The sequence below is a fragment of the Hirundo rustica genome, chromosome 3, assembly GCF_015227805.2.
Source record: "Hirundo rustica isolate bHirRus1 chromosome 3, bHirRus1.pri.v3, whole genome shotgun sequence".
In the NCBI taxonomy this organism is placed as follows: domain Eukaryota; kingdom Metazoa; phylum Chordata; class Aves; order Passeriformes; family Hirundinidae; genus Hirundo; species Hirundo rustica.
The window spans coordinates 19245558-19272058 of record NC_053452.1 but is presented as its reverse complement, the minus strand read 5'-3'; the positions used below and the strand labels follow the sequence as shown (position 1 = coordinate 19272058).

Genomic DNA, 26501 nt, shown 5'->3' with positions numbered 1-26501 from the left:
TTCCCCAGACTCTGTTACACAGGGTAATTGTTAGTGGAAATACCACAACAAGTTATTTCTGCTGGTTTTTAATCACGTTCAAACTCATGTTTTGTATCCAATGTTTCAAAGACAAGTGGATCATTCCTGTATAATGTCAAAACCAATGCTTTTTCTAAAGCTTGACTGGACAAAACTGGAAAACTACATGACACTTCCTGAGGCACATCTGTCAAACAGGACTTGGAAAGGTTCACATTCAGAAGACAAGGCAGGCTTCAACCAAATGCTGAGATCATTACATGTCTAAAATACCCCAAGGACTGCCTCCAAAAGCCACCCAAAAACAGCAGGAAGCGTTTCCCTGATTTTGGTCATATTTTCCTCAAAAAAACCCTTGTATTTGCACAAGACAAAGTAATCCACCAGCACTTGCCAACTGAAATGTATTACGTTAAACTCAGGCACCTTAAGAAAGAAAACCAACGGTGCTGAACCTGTCAAACAATTAAAACCCACAGAATGTCCCATTTCACAAGAAGACCAAAGCTGTGCTGCAAATCCTTTCTCCCAGAGGTCAGCAAGGAAAGGCAAGTGTGCCAGTTTTGCTGCTCTGTACCTCTGCTGAGATAATCCCAGGTGCACCAAACTTCGCTCAGGACACAGGGTCAGATGTGTGGAGGACAACGATGGGCAAGCCTGACAACCTGTTAGGAGACACATCAGGTGTGCAGAGGAAACACTGGCTGCTATTTATTGCATTCTATTGCAGCCCAGAGCTGCTCTGTGAGACAAAGAACCAGAACCAAACCCTGTGAAACGCCAGTGAAACTGAGTCCAGCAGGGAACTGGGTGGCAATCCAGGCAAAGGAGTTTGGAGAAGGGAATACAGTAGTGTTAGAGAATTTCCAGGGATTTCCACGAATTTCCTTGCACTAGCTGTCTGAAAAGTCATCCCTTTCGTTTCCCCTGAATGCAAGATGCAGCAGTAAAATCGTGGAATATGCTTGGGATTAGCTCACTGTGCTTAACGAGGTGGGCAAAAACTCACGGCAGCACTGGTGACATCTGCGGGCTGACAGCAGCTTTACACAGGGTTAAACACTGACTTGTCCAGTGGGGCTGTTAGGGACAGTCAGGGAGCTAATCAGGAATAAATAAATCAGCCCTGAATAACAGCCTTGATCCAGACTGAGCAAGACCACACCTATTCTTACACTAACCACCCTGTTTTCTAGCTTGATGGTTGGTCTGGGCCTAGAGAAGAAACTTTAAAGAGCATATTTAAATGTGCATGTTTAGATGTCTGGCACACCTTTAAAGGTCAGTCATCCCACAGATCTTGCTTAAAAACCTGTGCGGTAAAAATTCACTTGGCAGCATTTGTCGTCAGTTGAAAGTATTTTTCTAATCTTTTGATGCAGTCCTTAGGTTCCACCTAGTGGCTTTCAACAGTCATGAACAGCAGACTAGACAGGCATTTTATAGCCTAAGTGCTTAATTCTCACATCTGTGTGGGTCTAGCTGCAGAAAGAATCATAGAGTCTTCTTTAGATGTGGTTCTACAGTTTTGACCTAATCAATCCTTAGAAAAATCATTGTTCTTCATATTCCATAGGAATGATCCACTTGTCTTTGAAACATTGGATACAAAACATGAGCTAGACATGAGATTTTAAAAATCAGAAGAAATAACCTGCTGCGGCATTTCTACTAAATTACCTTTAAAACGGAGGCTGGGGAAGTCGTGAAGGCTGCATCGACTCCCTTCACAGCCAGCTGAGGAACAGGCGCCCCTAGACCATGACTCGGATGACTTTTTGTAGAGGTTTACCTTCAGGAGAGGTGAATTACATCCCAGAAGTGTCTCATTTCCTCATTTTCATTTCAAAGACAAGCCGGGGGGGCTTACTGATAGCGTGGTACCACCACCACACCTCCTGAATCCCACCCAGGCTCTCTGACTAAGAACAGCCACACAGACCTTGAAGGGCAGCCCGCCTTGCAAGGAGCTCTCAGCAGGCAGCAAAAGGCATCTGGAAGCAGGGCAATCACAACAGTTACAGATTTGCACCTCAGTTTAAAAGCCCAGTAGTGGCAGGTAGCCATGTTATCACAGAAAACTTATTTCAACGCTCTCTGAATACATCTTACCCTGCTGCTCAGCTGTGTTAGGCTGATGAAGGTAGGTTTGTCTTACGGCATGAAAAGTGTAAGACAGCTCTGCTCCCGCCTTCTTGAAGGTTATAAAACAATCTATGCTTATACTTCAGTTCCCTGAGGCATTAGCAGAACACTCACTACAGACATTTTAGCCCTCTTTGGAAGAGCTGTGGTCCCCCTAAAGGGTCACTATCTTCAAAGGAAAGGGGGGAAAAAAGCATCCAAAGAAATGTGAAACTTCATGAATTTATCAGCTGCCACGTTAGAGGTCAAAAGCAGATATTTCAAAGTAATTTTAGTGTCTTACATAAACAACAAGACAGAGTTCACCAGAACTGATCTCGTTTGTCCACAGAGATCATATCCATTTAAAGAGAAGGTGAAATAAAACTAAAGGAAAATAAAAAATAAAAAAAAAAAAAAGAAAATAGAGGAAGTTGACCTAGTTCATGATTTGTGGAGTGTGGGATGGATGAAAGGTCTTTAGCTCCTTAATGCAGCTTTTTCTGCCTATTCTCATTTCAAGGAGCTTTACTTTTGGTCACACTCTGCTTGAGGCTTGCACCCAGCAAATCATGTCTGCTTTTCTAGAACACGACCCTGGCAAACAGCAGAGCTGCTCGGATTTATTTCTCCACAGCGGTGTCTCTCCACTTCCTCTGCACAGCTCACCTTCTCACCTTCACCTAAGCTTTCATGGAGCATGTGACAGACTGCCTCTTTTACGCAAAGGAAAGGAGAAAATCCTCAAATGCCTTCGAACTTCCTTGCTCAGTAAAATTCAAGAAACGGAGGCTCCACACTGCCTGTCTTGCTGTGGGGTTCATACCCCAGTCAAACGAGACGTGTGGCTTATCTGCGAGAGTTAAACCAGGTGTTGTGCAGCCTTACCTCTCAAAGCCTTGACTGAGGCAGCGGCTGCTCCCTCCCTCACAGCGCGGGGGATGCCCAGGAGAACCGGGAATCACTCCTGGGAGCAATCCTCCCCTGTGCCACCGAAACTCTCCTCTCCAAGGCACTTCCACCCTCAAATCGCTGCAGGTGCGCCCGCCCCTCATAGAGACGGGAAGGGCCCCACCTCGTCCCCCTCAGGCAACGCGGCGGGGCTGGGCCGGGAGCTGGATTCCCACCCCCGCCAAGGGCAGCTCTTCCCGTGGAGGACCTCCAGCTCAGCCCCGGGGTGCCGCAGGCGCCCACAGACGGCTCCCGGGGGCTGTCCCGGCCCTCCCGGGGCGCTGAGGCGGGCACAGCCCGGCCGGAGAGCAGGGACCCCTCGGCAGCGCCGGGGCCGCCGCCCGCACAGGGACAGGAGCCCTCGGCAGGGCTGGAAGTGATAGGTGGCTCCATAGCTCAGTGGTTAGAGCACTGGTCTTGTAAACCAGGGGTCGCGAGTTCGATCCTCGCTGGGGCCTCCCGAGCTTTTCCTGCCTTTTTCTTTTTTTTCCCCCCCCCCGTCATTGTTTCTCCCCTGATCGAGCCGGGGGGTTCCGGGACGAGCGGGCGGCGGCGGTCGCTGCCTTTTGCATCCCGGCCCGGCGCCTCCAGAGGGCGGCGGTGGGAGACGAACGCAGGGTCGGAGCTGCAACCTGACGCCGCGGGCCCGGTGCCTCCGGGTCAGGAGCGCAAAGGGCGGTCCCGGCTCCGCTTCCCGAAGAATTCACCTCCCTGCATCTGGACATCGCGGGTGGTCACGGCGCCGCTTCCACCGCGTGGGATCTGGACTCGCAGGATGGTTCCAGCCGTGGCTCAGCTCTAACGCCGGGTTTGGGCGGGGATTGCTCGGCTTCTGGTGCTTTGATTGTGTTGGTGTTTCAGATTTGCTAGACATTTCCAGCCCTTACTGGACGCTACAGAAGGTGCGGGTGATCCGTACCTTGAAAAGATATTCCTGTTTTGAGCTGGAAGAGACTTTAAAGATCATCCAGTTCCAAACTCATGCCATGGGCAGGGACACCTCCCAGCAGAGCAGGTTGCCCAGAGCCCCATCCAACCCGGCCTTGAACATGCCCAAGGATGGGACAACTTCTCTGGGCTATCTGTGCCAGTGCCTCACTGCCCTCACAGTGAAGAATTGCTTCCTAATATTTAATCTAAACCCTCTGTCCCTTTGAAGCCATTCCCTCTTGTCCTGTCACTACCTGCCCTTGTAAAAAGTCCATCTCCAGCTTTCTTGTGGGCCTCCTTCAGGGACAAGAAGGCTACTATAAGATTTCCCTGGAACCTTCTCTTTTCCAGGCTGAACAACCCCAATTCTCTCATAGGAGATGTGCTTCAGCCCTCTGAGCATCTTAGTGGTCCTCCTTCAAAAATAAAATCTGTCTGAAAGACAACTACTCTTAAAACACATTTTTTCATGCATTTCAGCTAAAGGACCAAAAAAAAAAAAAAAAAAAAGTGGGTTAACTGACATGTCTATTCCATATTCTTCAATAGAAGATTAAAGTCCTGAAGCTTAGAAGCACTTAGATTTATTAGACAGTCATACACAGCCAAACCTTACCAGAGAATGTCCATCATCGGCTCTCATAAACCACTTATGTCAGTAAAGGACATCACAGCAGGATACAGAAGCTGGTGCTGTTAAAGTTTAATAGAACATATGTAGAGACTGCTAACACTGCCATCAATAAGGGCACGCCTGGGAACACTCCATAACAAGTCAGCCAAAATCGTCACTATTTATTTCATCACTATTCAACGCTTTTGTTTCATTTCATGGGCTACTTGCTTTTTCTGGGACATCACTGAGCTTCAAAAGCTGCTTCTTCCTCCTCTATTCCACTTTTCCCTTAGTTAATGCTGCTTCCTTTGGAAGAACCTCCTTGGTTCTGGCTAGGTCGAAGCTCTTCTTTTTTGGCAAAGGTGGTGCTGGTGCAGTTCTGGAGTTGTGTCTGATCTTCCTCCCTTGTGAGGTTTAGCCTGAGCTTTGACTCTCTGACTCTCTTTACCAAGTGGAGCTATTTTTGCTGTTGATGCTTTTATTTTGGTGGATGGGGTCTTTTTTCCTTTCTTAGGAGTAACCCTTGGGGTGGCGGCAGCGAGGGTAGAAAATTTTTTTGGAGGCATGGTTGTTGAACGTTCATTTAGGAGCTTAAGGAGAGTCTCTGGGGAAAGTAATAAATATGATTCAGCATCCCTGCTTTGAGGCAAAAGGCTAATTCAGAAATATGACTGATAATAACATATATTAGAGCTACAGTCAAATAAAACAGCTGAAATTATGAAAGAAGAAATGCGCACTACAAACCTCTCTTCTTCCATCAAAAGACCCTTGTTTTTCTTGGAAATAAAGTCATTGATTTTAGAAATTACAAATGTGTATTTATGGAAAATTAGTTCCAGACAGGATGTGATGAAACATTGCACAGTTCTCTAGCAGACTTAACACAATGAATTGTTCATAATACAGTAATATCTGGAAATCCCAGACAAGATAATATCAACTTGCTAAACGCTGGGTTCTGTTCAAGATGTAACTCCTGACCCAGCTGCATGGGACTTTAAGACAGAACACAGCTTGGGAAAAGGAAGATTGACTCCACCCAGATGTACAGGGGAGGGATTATCTCATTCAAGGAACTTGTCTCAGAGCCGGGGAACAGGCCCTCAGAATTCCTCAGACCTCATCCAATGCCTGAATCAGAATCATCACTTCCCTTTCGATGCCCATTTATACTATTACTTAGCAAAACCTGGGAAAAAAAATAAAATTACAGACTGAGGTTAAGCAAAGGCACAGCATCAAGTAGACAGCAGAAGCACACATTAAATGTGATAACCAGACTTCAGGATTGCTCCTGCTCAGTGCTTTAGTTGCTAAAACTGATGAAGGTTTCAATCACATGCCTGTAAGTTTATGTATATATTTTGCTTCTCATTAAAACCAAAGCCTGACAACTTACTTGCACGTGGAACAAATGGGATCCCCTTGCTCTTCGTTTGCACTGCAACAGGCTTGTATTTACACTTCCCTGGTGGAGCTCTCCTTGGAAAACAGAAAATGCAGACATTTGAGAGATTGTTTGGGAAGTTTATTTATTCCATAGGCACAAAACGATTCCCTGTTCTCATTTGCCTCTGGTGGAAGAGTCATGAAAGCAATTTAGGCACCTGGAGGGCAGCACAGGTGGAATTCAAGAGGCTGACACAAGCTATAAAGCTATAAAGTCCCTGTCCCAACAGCAGCTGGTGAATGTGACCTTCGCTGGGATTTTCTTTGGATACAAAAGTGCTGCAGCAAGAGGGGTGAAAAAGGAAAGGAACAGGCACGGAGCCACAATTGCAAAGACACGTGTCAGTGTTCCTCTCCTGCTGTTCCCTGACAACTTCCCGCAGCACAAAAGCACCAAAACAAAAACCAACCAGCCACATTTCCCCTGATGGAAAGATGTTGCACATTAAAAAACACGAGGTGAGTTTCAAAGAAGCACCACACACCTGTGTTCTCTGTTACCCACCAAGAGAACCGCTGCAGGACAAATAAAAACAGGTTCTTCCAATCTGGCATGCTTGACAGCACCAAGCAAAGCAAAGCATGACCTAAGGCATCACATTTTCTTGTGATTAGCATTCTCCTTCTGACAGTGGCAAGAGCCAAATGCTTCCTCTACACCATTTCAGATTTTTGAAAAAGGTTGCTAAAGCAGGGTTGCAGGCATTGCTCGTGGGGATTTCGAGTGGGTTGTGGGTTTTTTCTTCCCTCCATCTCCCTCCTCTGTGATTTTAAAAATACAGTCTAACCCGTTTTCTCTCTGCTCGGGACAGAAGGAATTTGGTGCCACCCTGCTGTCTCCAAGAGTACTGCTGGAGAAGCAAGCCGAGGCGGGGACAAACGGCGCTGCTGCCATCCGCTCTCCTGACAGGTTCCTCGGGAAGGTTGGGTTGCCATCAGGCACATGGCAGTGGCCCTGGCAAAGTTTTGGAAGCAGGAGCGTGTGTGGCTTGCTGTCCGTGCCGGCGCGCTTCCTGCCGTGCGGGCAGGAGGCAGGGAATGCTGGATTCACTGCCTGGGGCTGCGCCCAGCAGAGAAGCCAGCTATCCCCAGGAAAAAAATCCTGTAAACAGTAGTAAAATGCAGAGGAGAAAGGTTCATGAGGGGACCAGAGTCACCCCAGGAGCTGGAGGTGTCAGGACCGCGCTCCTGCCCAGGCTCCGGGGAGCTCGGCACAGCCTGGGCACACCCGCAAAGCGCAAACAGACCAGGGCAGAGCTGACACAGCCCCATCCGGGCTGAGGCAAACAAGGGGAACTGGAAAATGCAGGAAAACGCTCCTGAGAGCCAAGGGAACAAGTGCCTCCTCCTGCTCTAGAAGTGATGGACACAAAGCTTCAAAAGCGCAGGGTCTCCCTGGCAGATTAAGGAGTGCCATAGTGACAACAAAGACTCATTTTGATACATAGACTCTGCTCAAGTTCTTGATGTCTATACAAGCTCACAAATATATACATATAGGTTGAAAATGTTACATTTTGGTCAGCCACAGTTAATGCACTTCCTGGCAGGTGACAAGCTGTTAAAGGCAGAAATCTCTATGAGCAGTTAAAGATTCAAGTTCCATTCCCATCACCTTGGTACACAGCTTGAGTTAACTCCCTAGCTTTGGATCTAACTTCTCAAGAAAACATAGCTTGTTTTCTTCATTTTGCTAGTTTCCAAGGTCTCCGCTACAGCACAAACACATTTGTACTCTGTCTAATTTACAGACTGATTTGAAACACATTTAATGTTTTTTAGCAAAATCTGAAAGCTAGGGAGGCAAAAAAATTACCTAAGTGTGCTTATTGTTGTAAAAACAGACTTTAGCAGGGATAACTGCTAAATGGGGAAAAACACTTTGCTTGGAAAAACTCAGGTTCAGGGTCCCATTATTATTTGAGCACTGCATGAACCACCAGGTTTCTCTCATCTTTGCGAAGAAAGATGTGCAGTGCCATTTATTTTTGATTTGTATTAAAGTGCATCATAGATGTTTGATGTAATGACCCTAAAGGGTATGAACTGTCATTTTTTAAAAATTGCTTTGCTGTAATTCAGATATGCATCCAAGGAAACTTTCTTGTAATCTTTAACTCTCCCAGATCTTCAGGGAATTTGAACTCTGTTTCCTATTTCTCTGTGCACAGATATGATGAGTGAGGAACAAATTCACTCAAACTGATTAAAGTTGCACCAGAGGTACAGCGTGTAAACAAAGCCCAGGGACTGAATGCAGATGTCAGTGATAATGTGTATCAGTAGTACTTGGCATCCTTTTACTGTGATAGCTGCGGAGTGTATGGTGATTATAGAAGAATTTGGCAAGGAAATCCATCCCTAATTACAAACCTTGCAGCATGAATGAGCTTGTAGAGCAATCCATATGGTGCATAGGCACTGGGATAAGAAGTAGACATAAAGTACAGTTCACCTAAATCGAAGTGTAAAAAGAAAACTGGTCTTAGATTCAAGTGCCCAAACTGGATCCCAGTTCTCCATTTCCCTCTTTCCTGGCTTTTCAGTAATTCATGTGGTCAGAAAAGGAAACCCCTTCATTTACCCCCTCAGCCATGCCTTATGTCCAAGAAATGTCCAAGGCTTTGTTCTCCCTGCCCTGTGCAGGTGGACTCCCAGGAACACCAAATGACCTCCTGGCTGCAGCAGGGCTCCGCACAGAGCCAGCAGCTCTCATTCAGGCACAGAGCCCGAGCAGCACCCTCATTACCTCACCTCTGTGGCTCTCCAAAAGGTCGCCTTCCTCTGTATAAATACATATTTTTAAAAACTTGTTTGTACCAAAGAAGCAGCCAGAAACTAGAAACAGAGGGGAAGACCAGACAGGAAATATATTTTCCATTTCATAGTCATACCAAAAAGGAAAAAAAAAATCAGCAAGAGATACACTGGCTAATCTGTGGGAGACAGAAGCTTCTCATTTCTGTCTGGTAGCTGTGGAAGACAAATGCTCCTTGTGCCTTCCCTTCAGCACCTGCTAGAACAATATCCAGGGAAAAGGGAAATTAGAGTATGTTGCAAGTGACAAAGCTGTTGTGATCTTTCAAACTATATAACACCATGTTGATTTCTAAAACGCTGCCAGGAGAAGGGACATTCAACATTCATTCACTCCATTGTTGTTAGAGCGGTTAAAAATTGTACACATTTCACAGCAAAGCCTTCATCTCCATGCAGCTCTGACAGAATATGCTAGGCAGACAATCTAGGATCTTTTCATGGCAAGCAAATCTCTTTTCTGCTGAATGGTGAAGCAGTAAAGCACACCTGTGCTCTCTAAAAACTTGCAGCTGCTTTTTGTATTCCATATCTCTATCAGGAGGCTGTAGAAAAACGAAGAGTGTTCACTGGTACTTCCCCCTTGGTGAGAGATCTGGTCCTTGTGACCTTAGTAGCGTCCCATGTGCTGAGGCCTTTACACTAAATTTTGAAATGAGTGGCTTTCCTGATCCCCAAATAAAGTCCCGGTCTATGATCCAGTGTGAGGTGCTGTTGTTCTGAATAAGACTGAGGACTTTATGCTAGGGAAGCAGGAGAAATTCAGAGAAGCTCCAAGAACTCAAGTGAGGATGAGGTGGTACAATGAAAAAGGGAGCTGCACTGATATGGTCTTTTGATTAGTGAAAGAGCACAAAAAAAACAACAACAAAAGGAATGTTTCATATGGGGTTCTGTCTCCTGAGCTCCCCATCAACCTGATCTGCAACTGCCTCACAGGGCAAGAGACCTCCCTGAACCACAGACCAACCCCACCCACCATGCTGAGCCAGCCACAAGCTTCTGCACCGCCTGCTCTCCAAGCACACCTCAGGAGCCACAGAGTTTTCCACATTTTCCCTACAGTAGAGAACAGACTGTACAGTTTCCACTGAAGGCGTGACCAGCATGATACCTACCTGCTTCTATCCTCAGCAAATGAGATGATGAATTTGCTGTAGGAACTGATCTTTCCAGGGAAAGCACAAGCTGTTGTGCTGCCAATGCAGATATCCTGCTTCTCCCACTTATTTGTCTTCTCATTGTCCTGTAAAGCCACAAGTCAACTAGATGAAAATAAACCCCTGTGTTTTATGTCTCCATCATCAGAATTAGTTCCTGTCAAAATCATGCACTACTGAAACAAAACAAAACAAACAAACAAACAAAACAAAAACAAAAACAAACAAACAAACAAACAAAAAAACCAGTCAGTGAAGACCATGACTGTTGGCTGGATTTTGGAGAAACAAACCTGAACAAAAGCAAATTTATCCTACGGAGTCTGAAAGGGAGGAAGTTTAGATTCCATCAAAAATGTCATTGTAGTAGTTGAACACAGAGCTTAGTCTATATCCAAATTTCTCATTTACTCCAGCCCAAAAAGTTTTGGGATGCTCCAATATACCTATTTGCTCAGACAAGGTAAATGTGAGTACAGAATGGGAGCTGCAGGGGAAACAGTCTCACCTGCTCATGAAATCACCAAAAATATAAAGGCCATTCAGGTTGGGTGATTCACATTCCCTATAGACAAAGCCTCCAATAACTGACTTGCCCACACTGCGGCCATATGCAAATATTGGCAGAATGTCATCTCTCAAACACACAGAAATGCAAAATGAAAAAATTTACTTTCAGGGAGCATCAAAAAGCAGTTGCTCAGTGACACTGACAGGTACAAAAACCACTAGAAGGACCAATGCAGTTTAACAAAGGGTTTAGTGAAATTTCAGTGGAAATTCAGCAGTTTACTCTGGGACAGAACAGACCCAAGGGCTTTAAGGATCTCTCTGTGTACTTGCTTATCAAGGCTTAGTCATGATGAGCTTCCATAAAACCAAGATCCTCTGCATCAATAAAGCAATGCAGGAAGGCATCACCCTACAGCAAGTGTTATCTTACTTATTTGTGACTGTACCAATCAGTTTAGCAGCGATCATCTTTACCAATTCCAGTATTTTTAGAGAAGGGAAAAAGATCCAAATTGCAAGTGAGCTCAACATCTTTGTGGGTTCACTGACACAACACAGAACATAAATGAGTGTGCTCTCACTATTTTATGTCATGAGACTTGTAAAATAAAGACTCTGCCTCTGGTAATGTTAAAATTGAATTCTCCCTTCCTCATATTGAATTATCAGATTCCACAGAATTTTATTCTTGTCCTCACCTTTTTCCCTGCATTAATGTCAATAACACATACTTTGCACTTGTCTGCTCATCCAAATGGTCCAGGAGCATCTGCATGACCTTGAGAACAGATGTCTCCACCCATCAGCTTAAGGAACTTTATTATAATACCCAGGCCTTCTACCATGCTTTGCCAAGACCTTTACAAAGACCACCAATTTCTGTTTTTCAAAGGCAGCAAGTGAGTTTTGTCCATCACACCCACAGTCAGACCCAAAGCACAGCTTCTTGGCATCCTGCTGCAGCACTTTGCTGGCTGGGACATACTGCATCTGCCACAGGGTTTGTTTCAAGGTCTCAGCATCAGCCTGGTCCTCTGTCCTTAGCCACAGTCATGGCTCAGAGCTTCTGAAGAAAACACAGTATCGCTTTCTACTTAAATCAAATCCATTGCCTCCCTGGCTCCACTGGGAAAACTGTCCACAAAGGACACAGGCTTTGAATATAAACACCTTGCCCAGTGCAGTGTGTGGCAGGGAATTCCCCGGATAAGCAGAGCATCATTTCACACCAACACAGCAGGGCTGGGGAGAAGGGATTTCTGCTCTTAAGAAGCAAACAAATGTCATTTAATATACAGCAGTGGATTATTTAGCTACACTGGAAAAACAGTGCTATAGTCCACTAAATATACACATATAATAATCTTCTACAAGAAAGCTTTTCCTTACCCATGGAGGAATTGTGGCAAAGCTTTGTGTCATAGCATTCAAACCCCTCCTTTGCTCTCCAGCCATAGTTCCCTCCTTTAACAATGAGGTCAATTTCCTCAAACCTGATCTTCCCAACATCCTCACAGAATATCCTCCCTCTTCCCTTTTTTGTGACAGGGTCCCCTCTGTCCACTGTACAGCATCACATATTCCTGACCCTGTAGGCACAAACCTCCAGGCAAGCTTTGGGATCAGACACAAATGGATTATCAGGACAGATGTGGAAAGGCTTCCCACCAGGGCTTCTTCCATCCACATCAATCCTCAACACTTTCCCCAACAAAGTGCTCCTAAAGAGAAGGCAGAAAAATAAACAACAGCATGATCTAGGGTTTTTCTCCTGAGATTCAGGTGGTTTTAGAGTCCTTTGCCTTCTGAAAAGCCCTGAGCCAGACACAAGAAAGAGACAGAGTCTTCAGGTTCTGATTTTTCAAGGTTGCTTGCTTTGTTTATTATTTCTTATCTTACAATTCTCTCAGTGCCCAGTTAAGATCTGTGCAGCTGATGACTCCCCCCCACTGAGCTGTGGCTGCCTCTTATACTAATTGTTACGTACTCTTTATTTATAGTTATTTGCCAATACCTATCACTTATACTAAACAGGTCATCTCTACTCTGACCCAGTCTCCTTAAACTACTTTGTGCCACCGTCACTGCAGAAAATGGAGTGAATGAAGAAGAAAGAAGAAGCAAGGGACAACACCCAAAATCCTCCATCTTGCTCCCATCCACTTCCATACTAAAGAACCCCAAACTATGATTTTTCACCCTGTGATAAGCTAAACTACTATCTTTCACACTCTTGTGGACTGTAATTCATCTTGCAATGTAGGAAGCCTTTCCCATGGACTGGGATCAAAGCCAGTGTCTTCCTGGGCTCTGTGCCAGGGTCCCAGACCTCCCTGTCCAAGTCTCTGACCCTCCAGGGCAACCAAAGGAATGCCCTGGACTCCAACATCTCCCCCTCCTGTTTGAACCAAAAACACCTCTTTGGCAAACCTGTCCATGGCTTGCTGTATGCATTGAAGGAAACACGGCAGAATCATGAGAAGAATTACAAGCCCTACTAAAATGTATATAAGTGTTCTTAAAAATCCCCTCCACAATGGTGAGAGGTCAAACAAATTGAACACACCATCCATCCATGATCCAGTTACCTCTTGTTCACACCCTCCTGCAATTGCTTGATGTTCTCATTAATGGATTTGGAATGATCTGACAAATTCATGCATCACATCCCTTCAAATTCCTCACACCCATGCTCATGTGTCAGCAGTAGATACCCTATTGCCACTCTGTTTTGGAGACTCATTCATCTTACACTGTCAATGTCTAATAACATGTCACTCAGTGCAAGAGAGGTGGCTCGGGCATGCTTGCTCAGCCAACAACCCACCTGATCCAATTGTGTCAAGGCTACTCCTGATGCTGCCCGTGGTGAAAAAAGTGCAACCGCAATCCTCTGAGCCTTGTCCCATGTGTGTACGTTGCCATCACAATTTGGATCATATTGTTTGATCTTTTTCCTCCTTTTTGCTCTCTCAGAAATGTCATGTTGGGTGTTAGCAATGAAAGCATTCCAATGCTGCATGGACCACCTTTGACATTTGCGGGGATTGCGGGCCAAATTCTGTCCCCACAAATGAAAAAGATTCCTCTCGGCAATTGCACTGGAACATGGTTGGATAGTTTGTCCAACATCTTAGTGTAATTACACCAAGATGATGCATTTCTGTAAATGATGAGGTTTGGAGAGACATCTATCATTTTGTTTTGTGCCACTCCAAAAAGGCCGAATTTCACACAAAAATTCATTCTGACCGATCCAAGAATTTCCAGTTCCTGAGGTTCAAAAGGAGTCACAGGAAGGAATTTTGTCCAAACATTCCCGTCTGTCCACTGGGTTTACAACGGACTTTGAAATTGTTGGAGGGATGTTTTCTGTAATCGGCCGTTTGCTCATTGGCAATCCCACTAAACATGTTGAAAAGTGTTTCCTTGGCCTTGAGTGTGTCAAACAGATGGTATCCAACCCTGATGCATTGGCTAGAGTTTCCCAAACATTCTCCTCTGGTTGAGCCATGGGCAAAACTGCCGCATTGCTCAAGGCAACCAAGGAGAGAATGAGGCACAAGTATAGTTCTTTCATGTTCAATGGCCTTTTTTTCCCCTGGGAATCCCTAAAATGCAACACCACCCAAGTCCCAAGGAAAAAAAACCAAATCCCGAAGAAAACCCAAGTTCCAGAGTCTCTTTTGCACGTAGAACAAAAGGATGTCTGCTGTCTTGACACCAGTTCATGTCTGTGTGCCCACTTGTCTTTCTCCGGCCTTGGGGTCCGTGTCTGCTTGCGTCTGGACTCGGTAGGATTTCACATGCTTCACCACCACCCATTTTGGTCCTCCTGTGGAGACACAAGCATAACCCTTGCCCCAAGTTATTAGTTTGAATGGTTCTTTCAATGATTGCTTGACCTGTTGGAGAGTGTGGGATACCAAAGGTATGATGGACACCCCACCTCTTTAAAAATTTGTCAAGCACTTTTCCCATGTAAGTGGGACCGTTACCTGTTTTGATTTCCTGTGGCACACCCAATGATGCAAATGCCTGCAAGAAATGTCGACAAGCGTGTTGTGCTGTCTCACCTGTGTGCAATGATACAAAAACCACACCTGAAAATGTGTCAACTGAAACATGAACATTTTTGATTTTCCCAAAGGATGGGTATTTTGTGACATCAGTCTGCAATAATTGCAGACTGTGCAATCCTCTTGGGTTGACTGCTCCCATGGAAGCAGGAGGCTGTACAAGCTGACAATCTGGGCAAGCGCTAACAATTTCCTTTGCCTGACTTTTGTAAATGTGAAAAGTTTCCATTAGTGCTTGAGCATTCTGATGAAAGAATGCATGACTCAATTTTGCCTGCTCAAAAATATTTAGTGAAGTCCTTGAAATTGGCATGGTCAATTTGTCTGCATGTGCATTACCTTCCACTAAAAATCCTAGAATAGATGAATATGCCCTGATGTGAGAAACAAAGTATGTTTTCTGTGTTGCAATAATGTTTTCATGCAAAACAAGTATGTTTGGTAAAATCCTTGAAATTGGCATGGTCAATTTGTCTGCATGGGCATTACCTTCCACTAAAAATCCTGGGATAGATGAATGTGCCCTGATGTGAGAAACAAAGTATTTATGTTTTCTGTGTTGCAACAATGTTCTCACTCAAAGCAAGTAGGAATACCGCACCCTGGACAAACATCCGGCGAGCTTGCGATCTTTGCAAGTTTTGGACAGTCTTTCTTGAAGTGCCCTTGTTTGCCGCACCTGTAGCATTGTCTTGTCGCCATTGTGGAGTTATTTTTCTGATGAGTCACGAATACCTCTTTGGTGCTCTCATACTGGGCTTTGATGACTCTTTCCACTTGATCTCCCCAAATGGTTGTGACGTGCTGTGGTGTTCCCACCCTGCTGCATGCCTCTATCATTTCTGCCATAGAGGGCAGACCAGGGAGCGCACTGATGATACGTTTACATTCTGTGTTGGTGTTCATAAATGCAAAACACCGAAGCAAATGTGGCTTCAACCACTCATCACAGACTTGTCTGTCCATTGCTTGCTTGAGACGATCGATGAATGAGGTGAAAGATTCTGAAGGACCTTGCTTTATGTCTATATAACTACTTTCTGAAACTCCTGCCAGTGGAATTTTCACCATTGCCTTTCTTGCTGCATCCTTGATGTCTATCAACACTTCCCGTGGAAAAAGGCTGGCTTGACGAGCTGGATTGTCAAGCGGTGGATCACCAGCCAATTGCGCTACAGTGAAGCCTGCCTTTGGTCCTCCCTGATATTTGTTTCTGAGCACATCAAGAGCTCTTCTCCATTTTGCATCCCAGATGATAAACTGTGAATCTGTGAGAATCAGTGAAGCAAGGCATTTGAGGTCAAATGGTGTTAAGTCATATATCTTAAATGTCCCTTTCAAAAGCTGTTTGAAGTATGAAGACCCCAATCCTTTATCACGAATGGCTTTCATCAGATCTTTCACAGCTTCACGATCCAATGGCTCCCATCTTGGCTTTTCATCTTGTGCATCACAAGTCACTGGCATTGCCATGCTTCTTGAGCCTATCATCTTAAGGTTTTCTCCTTTAAATACTTCCTTTCTTATGTCAATCCAATCTGTTGCACTGGGTACCTGTGCATCAGATATCTGTGTCTTCTTGGACACTGGAGTCGATTGCTGTGTTTGCAGCTTTGATGCTGCTTCCTCCTTTTCAGGATCTGCCTGGTTTTGTGGCTTTTCCGCATCCTGTTTTGTTTCTTTTCCTCTTGCATGAAGAACAGGGACCAGGGACTCTTGGGCATCACGCAATTCCTGTGCAGCACCATGAAAGGAGAGAATGAACCCCCCAGGTAGTTGTAGAACATATGAAGAAGGAAAGGATTCCAAAGAAGTCTGGTTACCTTTTTCTGGAGGGAGAAGTCGAGGGAGAGAAGGTGACAAATCTTGGTGGAGTTTTGAAGCTGTTTCTATAAATCGCTGAACAAACTGCTCCATAAAGTCCTCGGACAGCAAAAATGATGCTGCTTGACATGGAAAATCAAATGCTGTTGTTCTCCGAACAGGAATGCCTTGTGAACCAGTGATGCAGGTGATGTCGTCATCAGTGATTGATGTTTCTTCTTCCTGTTCTCGGGCTGCTCCACGGTCCTCCACAGCCGACAAAGGCTCACTTTGCTTTTGCTTCAACTGCTGTTCCAAAGGATAAGTCTGTTTTTTATATGAAACTGGAAAAAAGCGGTCGAACGTGGTTGTCTCGCTGCTGGAAGGTGCTCCACTCGGCGTGCCTGACGCTCGTTGTGATTGTTGTGGTTTCACGGTCCCGCCCCTAGGTGACGATGACATGTCGGCAGCTGGCATCTGCTGGCTCACGGTACTACATGGACCAGGTACTTCTTCTGCCGCCCCTGACAAAGTACGTCGAGTTTGTAAAAAGCCTTTAGTTTCTGGGTGCACTTGCAAAACCTGGTATGGTTTCGGACGTGCGCCCGTTTGCAGGAACGCAGCGGCCGAGTTTGAATCGCCGCGCGCAGGCGGTACCTCCACCCGGGGGCGGCTGCTGGGCGGAGTCGAGCTCCGTGACGTTTGCCGCGTGGGGTGGTGCTTTGGAGAAGCTCTCCGCCTTGGCCACGGCCCGCCCCTGCCCGGCCCGCCCCTGCCCGGCGGCGCCTGGTGAAGTGTCCCCTCCCCGCTCACGCCCAGGGGCCGCCCTCTCTCTCTCGCCGGCAGGGTTTGCCCCGCCCAGGGCAAGGCCGCGTTTTGGGCTCCACCCCGCCCGTTCCGCGCCTGCGCCTGCTCCCGCCGCGAGCGTTTCTGGGGTTTGCAGTGCCCTGCTTGGCGCCGCCCGTCCCGACTCCCCGCCCTCGCTCTGCGACGCTGATATATCTTGGTCTGTATCGCTTCCCGTAGCCTGCGTCATCGCCGCGCGCCGAGCTGCCGGCACGGGCCCTGCCTCCCCCAAGGCCTCGGTCCCGGGGCGCCGCTCGGCCGCGAACTGTTCTCCCCCGCGATCCGGCCCCTCCCGACCCGGTGCGCTTCCCGACCGCCCTCGGCCGCGTTCCACGCCCCGGCGGCGTTGGTCAGGATCGTCCCCGCGCTCCGCAGTCCCGCCCTCCTCCACCGACTCGATCGGGACTTCTTGTTGTCCCGGCGCCCACCCCGCTCCCTCCTCCCCCCATCCGAGGGAAAGGAGCGGTGGGGTGCTGCTGCACGGTGACTGTGGGGGGGTGAAGGGGCTCCGAGGTGGACTCTGTGTCGAACCTGTCTCCCCCCACTCCTGGAGCAAAAGTGTTGTGTCCGCGAGACTTGCTTCAAAATAAAGCATGTCCATCTCCTCTTGGTCGCTAGGATGGATTAAATGTTTTATGTTTCCTGGGACTGGCGTTTGTTCGGCTTCTGGGGCTTGTGGCGAGCCCGGGGAGAGCTGAGGGCTCTCCCCTCCCCATTTTTCAGGAAGAGGTGTTGGACTTGGGGAAAGTAGCTGTCTGTGCCCTCCCGCTGACTGGCCGACAGATGAAGCGCTACTTTCTCCCTCCCCACTACTTCGCGACTGCACGAAGTGGGGATTTCCCTCGCCATTTCTCGAAATGGCTTCTAACATGACTCTGGCTGGGGGCAAGAGCTTTGCAGCTATCTTGTCCCCCTTCGTAGCTCTATGATACAACTCCCTATTTGCTTCCTGCCAAAACCCTGGCTCAAATAGGACACGGGTCTCACAATGAGGATAATTATAACAGACCCAGAGCAACAATGCCTGATGCTCTTTTTCCGAGAGGGTTGCACTATGTGTTGAAACCACCCCCCGTAGGGCAGATAAGATAGTGATTTGTTCCTGGGAAATGGCTCCCCCCATGATCTAGATCCAACTGTTCTTACCAAAGCTCAAAGGGTTGGGTGCAGCTGTTGTTGAATTCGCCTCAGAGGTGTCCTGATCGCTGACGAGCAGGTCTCAGGGTGAGCAGGTCTCAGGGTGATGGATTCTAGGGCCCTTGGAGATCAGTCGGTCTGGGATGAATTTGGGATTAGCTGCTCTGGCCAGAAGTGTTTCCCTTATCTTCTCCGGAGCTGACCGTCTGGCTTTTTATCTTCTGAGGGCTTGCGGTGTTCACTGCGTGCAGAAGGCTTATTGTGACCCTTTCGGTGCCCCTTTTTGGGGCCCAGCCAGGGACACCAGTTCTCAGGTTTGGCTTCCCGAGATTCAGGTGGTTTTAGAGTCCTTTGCTTTCTGAAAAGCTCTGAGCCACATGCAAGAAAGAGACAGAGTCTTCAGGTTCTGATTTTTCAAGGTTGCGTGCTTTGTTTGTTATTTCTTATCTTACAATTCTCTCAGTGCCCAGCTAAGATCTGTGCAGCTGCTCGGGCATCTGACGACTCCCCCTGCACTGGGCTGTCGCTGCCTCTTATACTAATTGTTACGTACTCTTTATTTATAGTTATTTGCCAATACCTATCACTTATACTAAACTGGTCATCTCTACTCTGACCCAATCTCCTTAAACTACTTTGTGCCACCGTCACTGCAGAAAATGGAGAGAGGGAAGAAGAAAGAAGAAGCAAGGGACAACACCCAAAATCCTCCATCTTGCTCCCATCCACTTCCATACTAAAGAACCCCAAACTATGATTTTTCACCCTGTGATAAGCTAAACTACTATCTTTCACACTCTTGTGGACTGTAATTCATCTTGCAATGTAGGAAGCCTTTCCCATGGACTGGGATCAAAGCCAGTGTCTTCCTGGGCTCTGTGCCAGGGTCCCAGACCCCCCCGTCCAGGTCTCTGACCCTCCAGGGCAACCAAAGGAATGCCCTGTACTCCGACAGCATGAGAGCCATCTGAAAACACAAAAAAATTCCTTCTTCTCCCTGCTCATTTTCAAAGGAAAAGTTATCTGTCTAACAGAAAAAAACAGTGGTTGGTATGTCTTGCAACCCACTTAAGCCAGAAAACTCTCTTTTCTCTAAGAAACTTGGCTTATTTCAAAAATATTGCTTTGGACAGACTTGCAGATGCACAAGCACTTCTGGGAAACACTCTTACTCTATTCTTCCACATTTTCTCCTTTCCAAACCTTGTGTCTGGGTGAACAAGTTCAAAGCTTTCACCAGTCCTACTTACTTGTTCTGAGCATTCCCAAATTTTCCAAGAGGGTCTCCAGCTTTCTCTCTCTTCCCTGTGAATACATAAAAATAGCCATGCACACCAAAGAGCAACTGTCCACCATTGTGATTTGTAGCTGGTTCCTCAAGCTCCAGGAGATTCCTTAAAAAAAAAAAAAAAAAAAAATAGAACTAGCTTTTTTCTTAGCAGAGGACAGGGCAGGTGCACACATGACAAAATAAGTGTATGTATAGTACTGTAGTGGAACATCCTCTTCTACAGTACAAATCTCTTAGGGCAGATGTTAATTTCATAAAAGATTCAAGGCTGTTACTGCTCTTTAGAGGACAAGAGTACAAGATGGAGAGAGAAGACAACCTTATTCCTGAGTCTTTTCAATCCATTTTGATTTTCTGTGTGACCTTGAACCAACCTGACTCTGGTAGTTTCACAGCAGGCCAGTCACATATCTGAAAACGGGGTGACTGGGAATGTGCAGGTTCTGCCAGTGGAAAGAATCATAAGATCATAGATTGGCTTGGGTTGTAAAGGGACCTTAAAGACCATCCAGTTCCCACCCTCCTGCCATGGGCAGGGACACCTTCCATAGACCAGGTTGTTCAGAGCTCCATCTATCCTGGCCTTGAACACTTCCAGGGATGGGGCATCCACAACTTGTATGGTCAACCTTTCCCCCTTGTCCTGTCACTACATGCTCTTGTAAATAGTCTCTGATCATCATTCCTGTAGGCTCCCTTCAGGTTCTGAAAGGCTGCAATTAGGGCACCCCAAAGCCTTCGCTTTCCTAGGCTGAACACTCCCAATTCCCTCAGCCTGTCCTCACAGGAGGGGTGCTCCATCCCTCTGATCATCCCCTGGACTTTCCAACAGATCTGTGTCCTGTGCTGGGGACCCCAGAGCGGGATGCAGCACTGCAGGTGGGACATCCTGGAAGTGGAGCAGAGGGGCAGGATCCCTTGCCTTGACCTGCTGGCCACAATTGTTTGGATACAGCCCAGGACATATTTGGCTTTCTCAGCTGCAAGGTCACATTGCTGGCTCATGTCCAGCCTGTCGCCCACCAGCACCCCCAGGTATCTCTCGGCAGGGCTGCTCGCAGTCCCCAGCCTGTGCTGATAGTGGGGGTTGGACAGGGACAGAGAAAAATGATTTCTCATCATGGCAATAACTTTACCTTTCAGAACTTGGATCATCTTTGTTGGCATCAGATGCCAAAACCTTCAATTCACTGATCCTGACCTTTTCCACTCAGTTCTTAGCCGTGTAGGAGCGATAGATATAAAACTTCCTGTTGTCTTTGTGCTTGGGTGGAACGCCATCCCCAGGAACCCTCTCTCATCCCCCAGCCACGGGGTAGCCAGCACTATGCTCTGAATATCCAGGGATGGCTCCTCCAGGCACAGCTCCTCTGTGGCCCAGCTGCTCAGCCACGAAGGCACGGTGGGTCTGGTCAGTGGCGTGGGCCATCAGCACAAGGTTCCTCAGGCCATCGGCACCCACAGCCAGGCACAGCTGGACACAGCCCCCACTCTCCTCCAGCACCCAGGCCAGGCTGCGGCTCAGGGCTGAGCTCCACAGCGCCTGGGGGAAGCAGTAATCCCCGTCCTGGAGCTGCAGCAGGTGGCTCCTGGGTGTGGCTCCTGGATGTGCTCGTCACTGGTCAGCAGGTGGATGGCAGAGTAGCAGTTAAGGTGAAACTCGGAGCAGTAGTCTGTAAAGTCCTGGGAGGCTTCTTAGAGGGGTCCACGGGTTTTCTGTGTCATAGAGATGTGCAGCATATGGAGAACATTCCTCAGAAGTAAAAGAAACTAAAGATTTCCTAAAGATGAGGCTGTGGACATCCATCCAGGGGAAGCCAAGGCACTTTAAGGGGAGCAAACTGGTCAACAAAATAAAAGAAAGTAGCAATGCAGACAACATAAATAGTCACCTATGAAATGGAACAGTAGAAAGTCACTCAGAATATGGCCAAAATGGTCTTAGAGATCAGCAGTAGTTTCCTTTATCAAAGCACGGTCAGCTGTACATAAATTCTTCCCAACAGAAGTACAAGTGTGGAGGGCTGTGGATTCTCCACTCAGTAAGGTGGGACTGAGCAGTCCTGAGGGGAGGTGATCAGAGCAGGGAAACAACCTGACAGAGCTCTGGAAATATCAGAAATGACATTGAGAAGATGGATAGGGCTCACTTTCCACCAGAAGAAAAACAAGGGAGTATCAGATGAAGGCAATAGGAGCCAGGTTAAAAAAAGCCCATGAAACACTGCCAGAAGAAACTGTAGGTTCTAAAGATGTACGTTGATTAAATATACAGGCAAAATTAATCTGATACATGCACAAAATTAATCTGATACGTTACTGAAGCAGACTGTAGGTGAGATTCAAATAAGTAAATACCATCTCATGCAATTCTTGTAGATATCATTGACTCTATCTGTGATTATCAGGGAAAAAATACTGCAGGCAACATTTTCAAGTGTTACAGATCTAAAATTGTGTTCCTTCAAGTACCTTTGAGTGTTTAGCTATGTAAAATGTAGGGTAAATTCTGAAAATCAGGCATTGTGTTTGAATTTGTACCTAAATTTAAACTCCTCATCTTGCGATGGATGGGCCAGAACTTCTGTAAAATGTTTCCATTAAAATCCCACCTCTATTTTAATCAGCACAAAGTTGTAGAAGTTAAAGCAGAAGAGACTACATTCTACAGAAATATTATTTTACTGGTTTTCATGCCAGCAGCCCTGAAATAATCTATCCAGATCTTTCGTTTGGCACAGATGGAGGAGGGTAAGTCCATGCACAGTCCAGGAAAGAACTACTACCTTAGTAACTTTTCTGCCTCATTAAACACGTTCGCTTCATTGAACAGAATTACTTTTAAAATCTGGGCAGTTATACAAGCATAGAATTTATTTATTTATTTATTGGTGCAAGTAGCAGCCTTTCCAGGATATTTAATATGAAGACTACAGACCCCGATGCCAAACTTCACAAGCAAGTTGTTCTCTTTGCTCACAGCAACACCCAGGGGCTTTCAGCCATACTAAGAACAGATATGACTTGTAAGGAGTAAAGCCCATACAGCTTTTGGGTGGTGTAGGAGGTTTCCCACTTCTCATTGCTGACATTTGGTAACCAGAAAGCAGCACAGAATGACCTGGTTTCTGTTGCTTCCACAGCATTATCTGTAAGGAACCTCTCCCTCTTCCCAAATCAAAAGCCTCCAGCCTTGCAAAGGGGAGCCAAATCCCCCAGGCCTGTCCTTGGAGTCTGACCCCAGTCCCAGCTGGCAGAACCACACCATTCTTCCCATGTTTAAGGTGTTCCCAGAATGAGGAAGGGCATCACCAGGCCCTGAGTGCCATCCCCAAAAGTCAAAGCTTCAGCTGAGTGTCCTTAACTTTTTGTTCTCTCAGTCCTCTTCTGAAGTGATTCCTTCATTAACACCTTTGAAAATATTTTTTGTTTCACTCAAATAAGTGTGAACAGAGTCCAGCTCCTGGACCAGCAACCTGAGAAGGTAAAAAGAGATAACAAACCTCCTCTGAAACAAGGTGTATTCTTACCTTCCTCAGCTCTGCTCTGCTAACAGGCTGCAGCAAAAAGGCCTCCCACAATTCACCCTCCTAAAAGTGGAGGCAGCTGCCATGCTTTCCCAGCCATGGGGCTTCCAACACAGTTTCCCTGGCAAAACAGCACCTGCAGCACGTGGACCCAGCAAGGCACACAAGAGGAAGGCCATTCCTCAGGATCTACATAAACTCCCAGGATGAGGTGGCCTTGCAGTCAACTGTTGGTTGTCTGCACTCAAGAATTGCAGGAAAACTAATCTCATCACTTTAAAAAACCAACAAACCAGAAATTGCTAAGATCACATTGACACTTCTGTTTTGTTAACTTTCTCTTAAGTGTGTGCATTCAGCAATCAAATCAGGCCTCAAATTAAAACTGGTTTTAGAAGTCTGGTGCTCTCCCTGCACTAGCTCCCATCCTATGGTTTTCAATCAGCTTGAAAAAGCTTTAATTGGCCTTTTTGATTTTTTTTAAGCCCCCTCCTGTAGCAGTTTTCTGAATAGGGAAGCATCCTGACAACCACCAGCCAAACATGCTCTAGCACACGTAGCAAGGTTTGCATCCAGGGAAATTTTCTAGCCATGCAACTTGCACTACATCTCTTTAAGAATATTACAGTTTTCAGAGTTTCATACTCAGTTTTTAAGCTAAATCCTAGAATAACTCAGCTGAGGGTCAGACTCTAAACCTCTAAGTGCTTAGAACAAATGTAGGTTGCTAAAACAGACCAGATGCAGACTGAGCTCTACCAGCAAATTGCTTTGCATGCCTCTTCTAACCTAGTTTTTGAGAGAAATGTATCTGGTTTAGAGTGCCAGCAGGAAATCCACGAGCCAGAACACATCCCTGTTTAATCCTCTGACCATTAAGGAACACAGAGCTGCACTGCCAGGGTAAGGTGAACTCCATGGCCTCCCCCTTGGGCTCTGCAGGGCCAGTGAAACTTCTGCAGTTGCCAAACCTGGCTTCCTCTGGGTAACGCTCAGCAACCTCTTCATTACCACACCAGGAAGGTTGTCTGGTTTTTCTGGCTTTTGGCACTGGAGGAACACTTGTCTGAATGAGCTGCTTTGTTACCACATGTGGCTACTGCTCTGATCTCCCCCAAAAATGTGAAGCAATGCTGTCTTTGCTAAATTAGAGCAGCTGCTATTCAGGTTTATCAATAAGCACCTATACCACTTTCTTAAAATTTCTTTTGTTCCAAAATATGAGGATGCTGTGGAGGCGGCAGAAAGGAATTCCATTCCTTCCATGTGAATTCAGCAGCAATTTGATCCAGCAAAGTGACTTCACTAAAGCAAAGCCATTTGGTAGATCTTTGCTCTTTTCACTAATTCAGCAGAAAAATAATATCTGGCAGAGAACCCAATCTCATTTTCGTGGTTGTTACCAACGTGATCAGGGAGAGCAACACACATCACAGTCACAACTCCTCCTCAAAGATTCAGCAGCAATTTTACTCTAAAAAACAGGAAAAGAGTAATAGTTTAAAACTTTGAAAATCTGTAAAAAAATAAGGGTTGTTTGGGGTTCTTTTTTTCTACAAAATACACTTAGAACAAATGCGAAATTACATTATGCCCAAAATTACATGATTCCTCATTATGCAGAATGAGGAATCAAAGAAATAATAGTAATTTTATGGTGTTTTTTCTGCCTGAATCATGTAGAAAAACCCTTACAACACCATTTTTTTTCTGGTAGAATCTATAGCACATCTTTTGCTGGTTTACCAGCTGTAAAATGACCGAGAACTCTGCTGCTACTTTTTTCAGCCCTGATGCTGAAAAGGTGTATCCCCCACCCCAAGGAGATGCCAGAATCTCACCAGCATCCAAAAAGCGTGGAAACATTTTGGTACACAGATAACATTTCAGAGCTCAGGAAATACCAACTTCAAGAGTTTTGTTTGGTTTTAGAAAGACTAAGTGTGTCTTTGGGCAGCTTTGTGTTTCCGCATGCAGTGATTACAGCTTGGCATGACTAGCAGTTGCTAAAAGGCAGGTGGGTCCTGCCCTCTGATTCCAGGGATGCAGGGGAGCTCAGGCAGAAAAGTGCCTTTGGTCTTTCCAGGTGGGCAGTGGGGAGATAGCACCGATGAAAACCCCTTGACTGCAGCCTCGGGGCCTTGCAGCAGCTGTGTGAAACCACTGCCTGGGAAATCCTGTTTTACTTTGACAAGCAGAGCATTTGGAGCATCCTCAGCAGGAACACAACCTCCCTGCAGTCCAGAGATCCAAACACTGCCTGTAATTCCCCTAGCATTTGATTCTGCACAATTTGTAATCCAGCACCTTTGCAGCTGCAAGCAGAGGGTAAATACTGATCTCTAATTCTCTCCTTTGTTATGGGAAAATCATCACCCTCACCAGGCAATGTTTCCATAAACCCTAATTGCTAGCAAGTGTCGTTATATATTCCCAGATTCCAGTGATGCACCTGACACAAAGCACTTTGCAAAATGCCTGCTGAGGATTAAGTGCCATTTTCTTGCCAGCCCACCCTTCCCTTGCTCCCACATCTCCCTCCACACAGCACACCTGGCAGAACCACAACTGACCTCCAAACCAGCCCAAAATGTAGGATACAGATAGTATTTTTCTTCCCTACCTGACACAGGATATCTTTGATGTATGTTCCACACAGTTTATGTCCCTGGGGATCCATGTAATCCATGATGTCCCAGTACTGTGCTGCAATGCTGTTGTCTCTCTCCTGGTCACAGCGGCCAAAGTTTTCATAGGCAGAGCAGAACTCCAAGGGCAAAGAGGGCTGGAAAGGCAGACACTAAGGATGTGCCAGCAGAGTGCCTGTCAGGCACAACAAGGAGAGGCAAACACACACATGTGGGCAAGGAAGAGAAACTCCAGAGCTGCTGCTGCTCTTTCCAGCCTGTGGCCAAGCATTCGCTTCTTTCAGGATAGGTTTCTTGAGGTCAAATATATAGAAATCCTGGACTTCTTTGTAGCATGGTTCATTCATCTTGTCTGTTTTATTAATCTCCAGTCCCAGAGCTCAGCATTCCCTGAGAATTGCTTACATTCCCTCTTCCTTTCTCTCTGAAGTTTATTACTTGGCAGCAGAGACACCCTCCAGGCTGCCTCTTTGGTATTTCACGCGTCACAGGGTTGAACCCTCCCCTCTGGACATTTCTCCTGCCCCTAGAAGCACACACAAATCTAATCCCTACATTTCAGATTAAACTGGCTGAGAAATCCTTC

The 26501-nt window shown here is 46.3% G+C and overlaps 1 protein-coding gene, 1 long non-coding RNA gene and 1 other non-coding gene across 3 annotated transcripts in view; 1 reads left to right on the top strand and 2 right to left on the bottom strand.

Annotated features, from left to right (window-relative positions):
• Positions 1-3132, bottom strand: part of LOC120750598 (uncharacterized) — a 39940-nt gene extending 36808 nt beyond the window's left edge. The window contains exon 1 of the long non-coding RNA XR_009207665.1: positions 3034-3132. This is a non-coding gene — a long non-coding RNA (uncharacterized LOC120750598). The remainder of the gene's footprint in view (positions 1-3033) is intronic.
• Positions 3133-3481: 349 nt separating this feature from the next.
• On the top strand, positions 3482-3554 carry TRNAT-UGU (transfer RNA threonine (anticodon UGU)). Its single transcript has one exon. It is a non-coding gene; the product is annotated as a tRNA-Thr (tRNA).
• Positions 3555-4855: 1301 nt separating this feature from the next.
• HHIPL2 (HHIP like 2) lies at positions 4856-26472 on the bottom strand. Its single transcript, XM_040057390.1, is given in 14 exon segments — positions 4856-5046; positions 5049-5246; positions 6045-6127; positions 8468-8557; positions 10039-10176; positions 10580-10706; positions 11974-12305; positions 19700-19843; positions 20877-21006; positions 21009-21115; positions 21117-21339; positions 21342-21418; positions 21420-21493; positions 25891-26472. Coding segments are annotated over 14 exon segments (2286 nt in total). The 5' UTR covers positions 26263-26472.
• Positions 26473-26501: the final 29 nt, after the last annotated feature.